The 14,487-nt window shown below is 50.7% G+C and overlaps 1 protein-coding gene across 1 annotated transcript in view; it reads left to right on the top strand.

Moving 5' to 3' along the window:
• Positions 1–1,823: 1,823 nt before the first annotated feature.
• The window catches only part of SRD5A1 (steroid 5 alpha-reductase 1), a 34,047-nt gene continuing 21,383 nt past the window's right edge, over positions 1,824–14,487 (top strand). Inside the window, exons 1-3 of the mRNA XM_066579208.1 lie at positions 1,824–2,341; positions 8,306–8,472; positions 10,892–10,993. Coding sequence (XP_066435305.1) covers positions 1,839–2,341; positions 8,306–8,472; positions 10,892–10,993 — 772 coding nt within the window. The 5' untranslated portion in view covers positions 1,824–1,838. The remainder of the gene's footprint in view (positions 2,342–8,305; positions 8,473–10,891; positions 10,994–14,487) is intronic.

Here is a 14,487-nt window from a genome sequence, read left to right as displayed (position 1 = left end):
CTTCTTTGCTGTGTTTAAGATACATTTTGTTCAAGATACGTTTTTGTCTTCGCCTGGCAAGGCCTCTTGGAATATCTGATGTAAGGCGACATATAAGTTTTTTTCACTTGGAATTGCATAAAACTTGCATACAGGTATAAAGCATAAAAAACATATGGCAATATATATATATACCCTCACACCAGTATTAACGGGGTGGGGTCCCGAGCTACCCCCAAGAAAGGAGATGGTAGAGCCCCGTGACAAGGTCCTTCTCTACCCCGCTGTCTCCTCAGCTCCTCGGATGCTGCATCATTGGCCCTCCAGGGCAACCAGCCACCACACACAGAGGTCGGAGCCTGCCAGGACCTGAGTTATAATGTATTATCATGGCAATCAGAACTTTTCTGGTTCAACTCCACTACAAGGGCGTAAAAAAATGTGAAACAGAAAATAAAAATAGTGCAAAAAGAACACAAAACACATACAAAAACTTTTTTGTGCTCTTTCCCGTTTGTATGAAATTTATTTTTAAAACCCTACATATTTGGTATCATGATATCCGTACAATAAAGTGAACACACTGCTTGTCATGCACGGCAAAAAATGTTTTAAAAAACCCTAAAATAACTGGCAAAATGCTTATTTTGTTAATTTTTCCTCCCTAAAATTGCAATAAAAACCGTAAGCCCCCCCAAAATTGTACCAATAAAAACTACAGCTTATCATGCAAAAAAACAGGCCCCCACAGTGCCGCGTCCGTGGAGAACGTTATGGAGCTTTGAGTGGGAGGGGTAACATCTCTCCTTAGGGAGAGCACCAAGAATGTGAGTGAGGAGACTTATTAGGCCATGCACGCTCCTCTGGGAAATATGTAAATAAGGAAGATGGAACAATCCCTCTGCAGCGCCACCTAGTGGATGGCAGCATTTCTTTAAGCCAATGCTTGTCCCTTAATACAGGTCTTTAGAGCAATGATTGGAAAACCAAGCCAGAATCCATACACAGACAGCTGTTTTGGGGTGTTTGAGGACTTTGATTGGAACGAAGTGAGGAAAAAATAAAAATCCTTTTGGAAATTTTTTTTATAGTATAAAAACCCAAAATTAAAAATTGGTATTGTCAGAATTACACCGACCCGCAGAAAAAAGGTGCCATAATGTTTATGCTGCATGATTAACGCATAAATGACTAAATAATGGCAGGATTGGTGCCGCTCCCTCCCTCTGCCCTCCAATACATTATATGCACCATTCGTCACACCCCACACAAGCCTCATACGGCCAAGGTACAGGGAAATCAGAGGGACGGGGTTTGAAAAGTGGAGATGAAAATCTAAAAAAAATAATTGCAACCTCATGGTCAAAATAGTCTGTCACTAAGGGGTTAAACGAAGTGAAACGTGGGAGAGCCAGAAAGTGTAACAAAATCCCAAGACTCCCCCCCCCCCCCCCCCTCCATATATGAGCGGCCCCGTCCCTCCACAGGTGGCAGGTTGGAGAAGGTCAGGGATAAGTGTGAGCGGCCCCGTTCCTCCACAGGTGACAGGTGGGAGGAGGACGGGACAGGTGTGAGAGGCCCTGTTCCTCCACAGGTGATAGGTAGGTGATGGTCAGGGACAGGTGTGAGCGGCCCCGTTCCTCCACAGGTGACAGGTAGAAGGTCAGGGACAGGTGTGAGCGGCCCCTGCAGGTGGGAGGAGGACAGGGACAGGTTTGAGCGGCCCTGTCTCTCCACAGGTGACAGGTGGGAGGAGGATGAGGATAGGTGTGAGTGGCCCCCACAGGTGGGAGGACGGCAGGTACAGGTGTGAGCGGTCCCATTCCTTGATAGGTGGAGGAGGACGGGGAGAGGTCTGAATGCCCCGTCTCTCCACAGGTGGGAGGAGGACGGGGGACAGGTGTGAGCAGCCTGTCCCTCCACAGTTTATAGGCAACCTCCCTCAGGACGCCCGCACACCCTACATTACCCACAATGCCTCACACCACCGTTCAGTGCAGCCGGTGGCTCCTCCCCCTACGAGCCGGACACGTGACCTCCGTCGCTACCTCAGCCGGTGCCCCTCCGTCTCCATAGCAGCAGCGGCCGAGAAGATGCCTGACGAGCGGCGCCTGCTGCAGCTCCTCTCCCTGCTCATGGTCCTGATGGGGGCGCTGTCGTTCGTCCTGCTGCGGTCCATCTGTATGCCGTACGGCCGCTACGCCAGCTCGGTGTTCGGGCCGCCGGTGCCGGCGAGGCTGGCCTGGTTGGTGCAGGAGCTGCCGTCCCTCGTCGTGCCGGTGTACTACCTGAGCAGCCACAGCGGGGTGGGGGCGCCCGAGAGGGCTCTGCTGGCTGCCTTCATCTGCCACTACCTGCATCGGTGAGGACTGCTGGGAGTTGTAGTTCTCTGCTGGTGGGACCGCGACTCCCACAATCGGGGCGCTTTCACACGGAGCGATTCCCGTCTGACGGAACGCGGGGACAATCTGTTCGTGTATCAGCCGCTGCGTCGTTACTGCTGGCGGTCTGTCACGTATGAGCGACTAACACTTGGGGGGGAACCCGACAGCCGTCCCGCGTACAACCGCCCTGAGGCTGCGTTCCCACGACCGCAGGCGAACTTAATCGCTGTGTTTTTGCGGAACGAGCGATGTGTTTTTGCGGCTGCATCCACGTATTTTACTGTACTTTTTGCGCCCAGCAGACATTTATACGCGGTAAACAAAGACGCACGGCGCCTCGTGTCCACGGGGAAATTATACGCAAATCTGCGCGTGAAAAACACGGCAAATCCGCGTCCCATAGGAAAGCAGTGACCATCCGCGGTTAATGAAATAGCCACGGATTGGATTTTAAGTGACTTGCGCCATTTTAGTGCGGCTCCGCGGGGCTCATTTGTCTTTTATCTCAGTTGATCTCCCACACATGCAAAAAAAAAAAAAAAAAAGAGAGCGTACATCCGCAGCAGAAATCCGTGCGGCCTGATTTCCCCCGTGGACATGAGGGTAACAATATGGGTGAATCGCGGCCCAATATCGCGCTCGCCAACATGCGTGTGTTTTTTTTTTTTCCCCTGCGGATGCGAGGCATTTTTATATCAAAACCGCATGGTTTTGTGGAAGCAGAGGGACTCCCATTGTCTTCAAATGGCGCAATGCTGCTGCCGGTCACAATGGGAGCGTTGTATGGCGATTAGCACGGTGCTGGAAGTCGCTGTGAGGGGGGAGGGGCTCTTATACAGTCATGTGACTGACCCTCTGGCTGTTTTTATTGGTACCCTCCTACTTCCGTGAGACTCATCGCTGTCTAATATCTACAGGAAGTAATATTTAGAAATGAAGCGGAACATCCCCCCCCCCCCCCCCCGATCTGTCCTATCATAATCCAACCCCCTCTGAACTGTCCTATTATGCTCCACACCCCCCTCCCCCTCTGATCCCTCCTATTATGATCCGTCCCCCTCTGATCCCTCCTATTATGATCCGTCCCCCTCTGATCCCTCCTATTATGATCCGTCCCCCTCTGATCCCTCCTATTATGATCCGTCCCCCTCTGATCCCTCCTATTATGATCCGTCCCCCTCTGATCCCTCCTATTATGATCCGTCCCCCTCTGATCCCTCCTATTATGATCCGTCCCCCTCTGATCCCTCCTATTATGATCCGTCCCCCTCTGATCCCTCCTATTATGATCCGTCCCCCTCTGATCCCTCCTATTATGATCCGTCCCCCTCCCCCTCTGAGCCATCCTATTATGATCCACCCTCCCCTGCACCATCCGATCATAATCCACTCCCTCCCCCCCCCTCTGATCCGTCCTATTATGATCAACCCTCCCCCCCCCCCCTCTGATCCGTCCTATTATGATCAACCCTCCCCCCCCCCCCTCTGATCCGTCCTATTATGATCAACCCTCCCCCCCCCCTCTGATCCGTCCTATTATGATCAACCCTCCCCCCCCCCCCTCTGATCCGTCCTATTATGATCAACCCTCCCCCCCCCCCTCTGATCCGTCCTATTATGATCAACCCTCCCCCCCCCCTCTGATCCGTCCTATTATGATCAACCCTCCCCCCCCTCTGATCCGTCCTATTATGATCAACCCTCCCCCCCCTCTGATCCGTCCTATTATGATCAACCCTCCCCCCCCTCTGATCCGTCCTATTATGATCAACCCTCCCCCCCTCTGATCCGTCCTATTATGATCAACCCCCCCCCCTCTGATCCGTCCTATTATGATCAACCCTCCCCCCCCCCCCCTCTGATCCGTCCTATTATGATCAACCCTCCCCCCCCTCTGATCCGTCCTATTATGATCAACCCTCCCCCCCCCTCTGATCCGTCCTATTATGATCAACCCCCCCCCCCCCTCTGATCCGTCCTATTATGATCAACCCCCCCCCCCCTCTGATCCGTCCTATTATGATCAACCCCCCCCCCCCTCTGATCCGTCCTATTATGATCAACCCCCCCCCCCTCTGATCCGTCCTATCATAATCCATCCCCATCCCCTCTGATCTGTCCTATTATGAGCCACCACCCCCGAACCGTCCTGTTATAATCCACCCTTCCCCCTCTGATCCATCCTATTATGATCCGCCCCCCGATCTGTCCTACTCTGATCCACCCTCCTACTCTTCTGATTCGTCCTAATATGATCCACCCCCTCTGATCCGTCCTAATATGATCCATCCCCCCACCCCCTCTGATCAGGCCTATTATGATCCACCCTCCCCCTCTGATCCGTCCTACTCTGATCCACCCCCCCCACCCCTCTGATCCGTCCTACTCTGATCCACCCCCCCCACCCCTCTGATCTGTCCTACTCTGATCCACCCCCCCCCCCACCCCTCTGATCTGTTCTACTCTGATCCACCCCCCCCCCACCCCTCTGATCTGTTCTACTCTGATCCACCCCCCCCCCACCCCTCTGATCTGCCCTACTCTGATCCACCCCCCCCGCCCCTCTGATCTGCCCTACTCTGATCCACCCCCCCGCCCCTCTGATCTGCCCTACTCTGATCCACCCCCCGCCCCTCTGATCTGTCTTACTCTGATCCACCCCCCCACCCCTCTGATCTGTCCTACTCTGATCCACCCCCCCACCCCTCTGATCCGTCCTATTATGATCCCCTCTAAACTGTCCTATTATGATCCACCCCCTTGCCCCTCTGATCTGTCCTACTCTGATCCACCCCCTTGCCCCTCTGATCTGTCCTACTCTGATCCACCCCCTTGCCCCTCTGATCTGTCCTACTCTGATCCACCCCCCACCCCCGCCCCTCTGATCTGTCCTACTCTGATCCACCCCCCCCCCCGCCCCTCTGATCTGTCCTTCTCTGATCCACCCCCCACCCCCGCCCCTCTGATCTGTCCTACTCTGATCCACCCCCCGCCCCTCTGATCTGTCCTACTCTGATCCACCCCTCCGCCCCTCTGATCTGTCCCACTCTGATCCACCCCCCCCCCCCGCCCCTCTGATCTGTCCTACTCTGATCCAACCCCCCCCCCGCCCCTCTGATCTGTCCTATAATGATTTATGCTCCCTCTGATCCGTCCTTTTAGGATCCACCCCTCCCCCTCTGATTCGTCCTATTATGATCAACCCTCCCCCCCCCCCTCTGATCCGTCCTATTATGATCAACCCTCCCCCCCTCTGATCCGTCCTATTATGATCAACCCTCCCCCCCTCTGATCCGTCCTATTATGATCAACCCTCCCCTCCTCTGATCCGTCCTATTATGATCAACCCTCCCCCCTCTGATCCGTCCTATTATGATCAACCCTCCCCCCCCCCCTCTGATCCGTCCTATTATGATCAACCCTCCCCCCCTCTGATCCGTCCTATTATGATCAACCCTCCCCCCCTCTGATCCGTCCTATTATGATCAACCCTCCCCCCCCTCTGATCCGTCCTATTATGATCAACCCTCCCCCCCTCTGATCCGTCCTATTATGATCAACCCCCCCCCCCCTCTGATCCGTCCTATTATGATCAACCCTCCCCCCCTCTGATCCGTCCTATTATGATCAACCCCCCCCCCCCTCTGATCCGTCCTATTATGATCAACCCTCCCTTCCCCCCCTCTGATCCGTCCTATTATGATCAACCCTCCCTTCCCCCCCTCTGATCCGTCCTATTATGATCAACCCTCCCCCCCTCTGATCCGTCCTATTATGATCAACCCTCCCCCCCTCTGATCCGTCCTATTATGATCAACCCTCCCCCCCTCTGATCCGTCCTATTATGATCAACCCCCCCCCCCCTCTGATCCGTCCTATCATAATCCATCCCCATCCCCTCTGATCTGTCCTATTATAAGCCACCACCCCCGAACCGTCCTGTTATAATCCACCCTTCCCCCTCTGATCCATCCTATTATGATCCGCCCCCCGATCTGTCCTACTCTGATCCACCCTCCTACTCTTCTGATTCGTCCTAATATGATCCACCCCCTCTGATCCGTCCTAATATGATCCATCCCCCCACCCCCTCTGATCAGGCCTATTATGATCCACCCTCCCCCCTCTGATCCGTCCTACTCTGATCCACCCCCCCCCACCCCTCTGATCCGTCCTACTCTGATCCACCCCCCCCACCCCTCTGATCTGTCCTACTCTGATCCACCCCCCCCCCACCCCTCTGATCTGTCCTACTCTGATCCACCCCCCCCCCCCCACCCCTCTGATCTGTCCTACTCTGATCCACCCCCCCCACCCCTCTGATCTGTCCTACTCTGATCCACCCCCCCACCCCTCTGATCTGTTCTACTCTGATCCACCCCCCCCACCCCTCTGATCTGTTCTACTCTGATCCACCCCCCCCGCCCCTCTGATCTGCCCTACTCTGATCCACCCCCCGCCCCTCTGATCTGCCCTACTCTGATCCACCCCCCAACCCCTCTGATCTGTCTTACTCTGATCCACCCCCCAACCCCTCTGATCTGTCTTACTCTGATCCACCCCCCAACCCCTCTGATCTGTCTTACTCTGATCCACCCCCCAACCCCTCTGATCTGTCTTACTCTTATCCACCCCCCCCACCCCTCTGATCTGTCTTACTCTGATCCACCCCCCAACCCCTCTGATCTGTCTTACTCTTATCCACCCCCCCACCCCTCTGATCTGTCTTACTCTGATCCACCCCCCCACCCCTCTGATCTGTCTTACTCTGATCCACCCCCCCACCCCTCTGATCTGTCCTACTCTGATCCACCCCTCTGATCCGTCCTATTATGATCCCCTCTAAACTGTCCTATTATGATCCACCCCCTTGCCCCTCTGATCTGTCCTACTCTGATCCACCCCGCCCCTCTGATCTGTCCTTCTCTGATCCACCCCCCCCCGCCCCTCTGATCTGTCCTACTCTGATCCACCCCCCGCCCCTCTGATCTGTCCTACTCTGATCCACCCCGCCCCTCTGATCTGTCCTTCTCTGATCCACCCCCCCGCCCCTCTGATCTGTCCTACTCTGATCCACCCTCCCGCCCCTCTGATCTGTCCTACTCTGATCCACCCCTCCGCCCCTCTGATCTGTCCCACTCTGATCCACCCCCCCCCGCCCCTCTGATCTGTCCTACTCTGATCCACCCCCCCCCCCCCCCCCGCCCCTCTGATCTGTCCTATAATGATTTATGCTCCCTCTGATCCGTCCTTTTAGGATCCACCCCTCCCCCTCTGATTCGTCCTATTATGATCCACCCCACCCTACCCCTCTGATTCGTCGTGCTTTGATCCTACCTCCCTGATCCATCCTATTATGAACTATCCCTCCTCCCCCTCTGATCCGTCCTATTATGAACTATCCCTCCTCCCCCTCTGATCCGTCCTATTATGATCCCCGTCTGGTCTGTCCCATTATGATTTCCCCCACCTCCCCCCTGTGATTACTATATAGTTAGATGACCTTGACCAATCATTGCGTCCCCTCTTTTATTCTTAGCATCACTTAGGCTGGTTGCACACGACTGGGTCGGATTCTGCATGGGAGCTCTCACAGCGGAGTCTGACCCTCTGACGGCGGCCGCACGTACCTGTCATTTCTTCTTTTTCTGCACTGCGGTAAATGGAAGCCGTCTGTGCAGAATCGGCACTGAAATAGAATATGCTGCGTTTTTTGTTTTTTTTCCTCTGAGTGGAAATTTGCGATTGATTTCAACTCATGTATAGAAAAACCCGCTATTATATGCTGTGGGCGGTATTTGCTGTGGAATCCACAGGCGGACGCCCACTACGGATTCCGCAATGCAAGTCTACCCGTGTGCAGCTGGCCTAACTTTCCTGTCCTTGGGTTGTAGAGCCTCTGCCTGTCTGCTAATCGGGATGACCACTTTGTGTCTCCACAGCACACTTATCTTCCCGCTGCTGATCCGCGGGGGCAAGCCCACACCGCTGCTCTCCTTCTGTCTTGCGCTGATCTTCTGCTGCTACAATGGCTACCTCCAGAGCAGCTACCTGTGCCAGTACGCCGACCTCCCGCCCGGCTGGACGCGGGACCCCAGATTCATCCTGGGTAAGATGGTCTGACTCCTGTAGTGCATTTACATACTGGTTAGTGCCATGTTATGGCCTCTGTGTTGTCTGTGGGCCACGGAGGTCTAGAACAAGTAACCCGGCTGGTTCCACGGCCGCCCGCAGACTCTCCCCCGTAGCTGCAGGGTTTGGGGCGTGGAGCATTTAATCCCTTAACACATTCATATTAAACTTGGAACAACCCGCCCAGAAATGCCGCCTTATCTTATTGTGGATTTATCTTATGTAAATATATTTGGCGCAGAGCTCAGTCGCTTTAAGGCGGTTTTTAACCCCTTATTAACGTAACTAATTTTGGCCTTGAGAACCAGTAAATTGTTTCCCCCTTCGTGTTCCAATAGTCATAACTTTATTTTTTCGTCGGCGTATCTGTACGCCGTCTTGTATTTTGCACACTAATGCCCATTAGCAGCTTATTGGCTTAATTTGCATGTAAATGAGCCTTCCTTCCCTGTACGCAGAGAACAGCAGGTGGTCTGTCATCTGCATTCAGCCCCTTTGTTCTGCTGCGGGGCTGCAGATGAAGACAGTGTTATCAGCGCTTCCGTGGAGAATCGCAGCGTGCGGTCCCTGATATCAACACTCTGGCCTAACAATGGATTTTATACTCAACAAAAAATCATTGTTCGGCCAACGATTATCGCTCAGAAGAAATCGTTTTAGTGATAATCATCCTGTGTAAATGGGGCTTAAGGGGAAAAAAATGTATTTGTTTTATTTTTTTAAATAATTTTTTGTAAAAAAATATAGCTGTTAGCAGCAAGTAGTTAAATAACTGAAGTCACACCTGATTGCAGCTACTTAATCTTCCTCTTATGTTACATCCATAAGAAAAATTAACAATTCTCTCACTTCTTACCTTACTGCACTACTTTGGCCTAGCCAATGAAAGCTATAATATCACAGGGATCTTGGAAGCTGAGGTTTGTGGTGCTGTTCGGATTCCGGATCCCACAACGGAGTGCGCCCCTGTGCCTGGCCGGTGACCCCGCATACATGCTGCGGACGGTCCGGACGGCTCGCCATTGAACATGTGTAGTACAGATAAAAATTTTTTTTTTTACTCCAGCTTTTCCCGCGTCCATTGCGGAAGGGCCGCGGGTTGGACGGCTTCCGTTGACCTCAATAAAAGCTATCCGCGCGGAATCCACTCAAAAATAGAGCATGCTGCCATTTTTTTTCCTTTTCTTCTCCACTAGTGGAAAATCGCAGTTGATTTCCGCTCGTATGCAGGAAAAAGCGCTTTTCCATAGAATGTTATGGACGACGGAATTTGCTGCGGAACCCGGGGGCGGACGCCCGTTCTGGATTCCTCAGTGCAAATCCGGTTGTGTGTAGCCGGCCTAAAGGGGCTTTGCAGTTAAAATGAAGCTTTGCCATCCGTACCTTACTCCACGCTGCCTACAAATTCCGCATTTGTGTTTCATATTCTTCTTGCCGGCGATCGCAGGATGGGTCACGTGACCAAATTCAGCACACTGTTCCTGGATCCACCGACATCGCATCAATATCTCTCTTCTACTTCCAGCGGGGCAGTCTGTTAAAGCGCACGCATGCGCCAGCCAGTAAATTTACGCCACTTTGGCTTGGGCTTAAATCCCGGCTGATAGTAAAAGTGCGGCGCAGGATAAAAACTTCTCTTCCTGCAATGTAGCAGGAGCACATCAGATCTTCAGCTGTCAGCTGAGGACCCGGAGGAGAAGGGAAAACTTTTTAAGAGCTGCAGCCTTTTCTTTTCCAGGCCATCTAGCACTCATTGAGTGCTAAGTGAAAGTAAGACTTCAGCTATTCGGCCCGGCAATCGCGTGACCACCAGATGCCCCCTGTCACTGCAGGGCGGTGTATTCCCCTTTAACTGGGGCTCCTCTGGATGCCCCAGCTACAGTGGTAAAATATTAAGTTAAAAAAATTACTATGTGAATGACCACCCCCATAGGTCTTGTATGATGTCGTGGGGGACATAAATGTGTTTAAAAGAAAAAATTGGAGACTAAAAAATATATACATAAAAACAAAATGACCCAACGTCAACCAAAACCGCCGTATGCGCCTTGTAATTCCGAGACTGTACAAATGAGGAACCCATTACTATACTTTATTGTAGTGTAAATGTACGAATTTTAAAGATAACTCTAAATGAGAAATCTTTTTTTACCTCCCAATAAAACCAAAAATCGGGGGTGGGGGGGGGGGGAGAGCGATGAAGAAATTATATAAAAAATAGCGCTGTATGTCACGGGGGGGGGGAAATTAACACAGCAAAAGTAATAGTGCAGTAAAACCACCACATGGGTAAAATGCCTAAAGTGTCTGGTCCTCAAGGGGTTAACGAAGGTTAACTTTTTCTGTCTATAGATGTCGCTCTCCGGATAGACTGACCGCAGCTTTACCTCTTACAGGGCTGATGCTGTTTACCTGTGGAATGCTCATCAACATCCATTCTGACCACATCCTCCGGAATCTGAGAAAACCCGGCGAGATGGGGTATAAAATACCCAGAGGTAAGTAGTTGGCCAACACATACCTCCGCTGTCATGTCTGTTACCCTGTTACATTGATTGGCACTGACACAAACACACGTAAAACAAAGTTGCAGCATGTCCTTTTTTGGGCCATACTAGCGCCTGAAATTGCCCATTAAAGACAATGGGATCGCGTAAATCCGCAGTGAGTATGTACGATACACGTGTAGTCACTGCATATGTATGCATGATGGCAGAGAAATCTAGGAGACCTTCTTGGTTTGGTTTTACCTTGCATACTTAAAAAATGCAGTGAAATACACGTTCGAAAAAACCCCACAAGGTCCAAATATATAGGGAACAGTTTCATTCCATGAATATGCTGCTTATTTCAAGGACCAAAACTGCATCCGCTTGTGTGAATGAGCCCTAAATGTGACTACTCTCCACCAAGGTTGTTGAGCTGTTGTCGGGCCACATAACATGGCTTAGCAAACTGGATTTGGCCTGCAGGCCTTGAATTTGACAAATGTGGTGCATAGCAACAGCCTGGGGCTTAAATAAGGCACCAAGAACTGTCCTTTTAGGGTGCTTATTAAGATGTATGTCTCAATAGATGCTCAGCTAGTAATGTATACAATGTACACATGTATTCCCATACACAGAGGTGTAACTATAGGGGATGCGGTTGCACCTGGGCCCAGGAGCCTTAGGGGGCCCATAAGGTCTCTCTTCTCCATATAGGGAGCCCAGTACTTTGAATAAAGCTTTATAGTTGGGGGCCCTATTACAGATTTTGCATTGGGGTCCCAGAGCTTCAAGTTACACCTCTGCCCACACATTATTATTATTATTATTATTATTATTTTTTCTAATGTGAAGTCCCCTAGGGGGACCAAAATTAATGTTTTATAAAGCTTTATTTAAAAAATTTCAAAATGTAAAAAAAAAAGAGAATTTTTAAAGAAAGTAGTGATAAACAAGAATTTGTAGCTAAAACTGAACTTTTTATCGTAAAATTTTAATCAAAATTATTTTGAACCGGCAGGTAGCGCATTTCGAGATACACAGACCTCTTTAGACCTATAGCAATGTGTCAATTCCTCAGGTACCGATGTGCAAAACAGTCATGATTGGTGGCCAGTGGTTCAGCATAGGCAGCCCAGGGTAGTCGGCGCTCTAACTGCTCTCAGCTGCCTATGCTGGCTGCCAGCTGTCTGATGAAGAGGTCTGTGCACCTCGAAGCGCATTATCTGTTGGTTCAAAATAAAGTACAATTTTTAATCCCCATCATTGGCTTGACTTTCCTTCCCATCACCACCTGCAACAGTCGCACCAGTCTCAGTTCACTTTGACCTCCCTTCATGGCTCCTCCTTGAACGGTGACACTGTATTTACAATGGCACTATTTTGAGTACCTATAATGTAATTGTTTTTTTGTGGGTTTTTTTTGCGGTGTGGGGGATAGAGAAAACTTTCAGGCATAAATGCACATATATAAATATTAGTTTGCTTCTTAGCTTAGGTGTTAAAAGGGTTTTTCAAGTTGTATTAAAAAAATAATAGGGGCCTGGCAGGAAATGCTGAGGAGTGCGGTTGTGTGATCTCAGTCTGCACAGACAGCCTTCTGCCAAAACTGCTCAAATCTCACTTCTGACGAATATCAGATTTGATCCCTTTCCAATGCAATTCCCCTGCCCCCCCCCCCCCCCCCCCCCCCCCGCACGCTCCCCGACTCCTATTTATTTTGCATGGGAAAGTGAGTTGTGGATTCCTTGGAATTACTCAACATAAACACACAAGAGCTGACCGTCACCGTCATGTTTATTTTATTACGGTAGCAATTTTTTGAAATTGAACAATTTCCAATCCGTGTTGGCCCCCATCCAACATAAAGACTTCCCTGCGTAGCTCCGATGTTCTGCATATGCAGCGCTGTCCTGTATATACTGTAACATACAGAACAGCCTCCGACATCCGAGCACTGTCCTGTATACTGTTAGAAATGTGTCGGACCTTGCCCGACATCGGAGCTATGTAGGGAGATCTAAATGTCGGACGAGAGCAGATACTGGATTGGAAGGGGTTAATATGTACTCTGATCTTTCTGCAACAACTTTAAGCCGTAAACAGGAATTCATGGCATCTACTAAACTCCTTCGAGAACGTGGGATCCCTCATAAAATTGAGGATCCTAGTAAAGCTTATAATCTGCTAAAATGGGTAAACACGTGCTCTTAAAGGGGTTTTAAACTATTGATAGACCCTCACTGATTTATTTATAGCCTATCCGCAAGATAGGCTATCGCCTGGGACCTCTACTGATCAGCTGTTTGCTTGGTAGGTGTGCTCATATAATGAGTTGATGTCTGCAATGAGTAAACAGCTCCATTCGCACTGCAGTGGCCAGGCTTGGTATTGCTGGCCAAGTTCCCATTTATTTCAATGGAAACTTTGCCTATAATACCAAGGCTGGCCACTGCAGTGGGAACAGAGTTGTCTGCTTCCTGCAGAAATCATCTCAGTGCAACAAGCACACAGACCTAGCGAACAGCTGATTGGAAGGGGTCCCTGGCAACGGATTAGATCTGCTATTGATCACCTACCCTGCTGATATGTCATCAATAGTTTACAACTGGACACCCCCTGTTAATACACCTAAAGAAGCTGCTAAATTGGTTTCTCAATTCGACTTCAATAATTTTACAACCCTCTCCTAAACAAAAAGCTTCCCCTCTTTCCCTGGAGTGGAAAAGAATGGATTCACCTGAAGGTACCAAGGATGGGTCTGATTGATTACTTTACTTTTTCAAGGAAATGACTTTCATTCACAGCTGGACTCTGATATCTCACTGAACTGCTTGTCTTCTCATCACCCTCCTCCTTTATTTTCCTTACTTCTACCCTCAACTAAATCCATATCCCGTCCTACCAACATCTCTGCACTCGCCGCCCTTTCTTAGGTTCTGCAGAGGACGGCTTTGTGGCCTGGACTAGGTCCCGGCTCTACAAAATAGAATTACCCAAGAACACCGGACTCTAAAATGAGAGATTTCCATGACATTTACAGAAGTAGTTTTCTTGCTTGACTGCTTTAGCTTCTAAGGCCTCATGTCCAGGGGGCAAATCAGGCCCGCAGCGGGTCCCTCCTTTCCCGCGGACATGAGGCCTAAACAGAAGAATTACTTACCTGTCTGGATGCTGCGGATCTGCCCTCCGTCGCGGCCGGATCTTCTTTCTTCGGCCTGGCGGATGTGCTCAGCACCCCTGCAGCGTGCTGCGCCGTGCACTCTATTTTTTTTTTTTTTTTTTTAACTCCTGCTCTTCCGCGCTGGAGAGCAGAAATTCAGCTGTGGGTGTGCTGCGGATCCGGACGGCTTCCATAGGCTTCAGAAGAAGCCTGCAGGAGCCCTGGACTAAAATGGAGCATGCTGCGGGTGTTTTCCTGCACACGCAATCCGCACCTCAAGGGAAAATGACATCCGCAGGTATTTAATTACCTGCGGGTGTCCAATGCATCCCTTTGGGGTGCG

Source organism: Eleutherodactylus coqui, chromosome 9 (genome assembly GCF_035609145.1).
Source record: "Eleutherodactylus coqui strain aEleCoq1 chromosome 9, aEleCoq1.hap1, whole genome shotgun sequence".
In the NCBI taxonomy this organism is placed as follows: Eukaryota; Metazoa; Chordata; class Amphibia; order Anura; family Eleutherodactylidae; genus Eleutherodactylus; species Eleutherodactylus coqui.
This window is presented reverse-complemented; position numbering and strand designations above follow the sequence as displayed.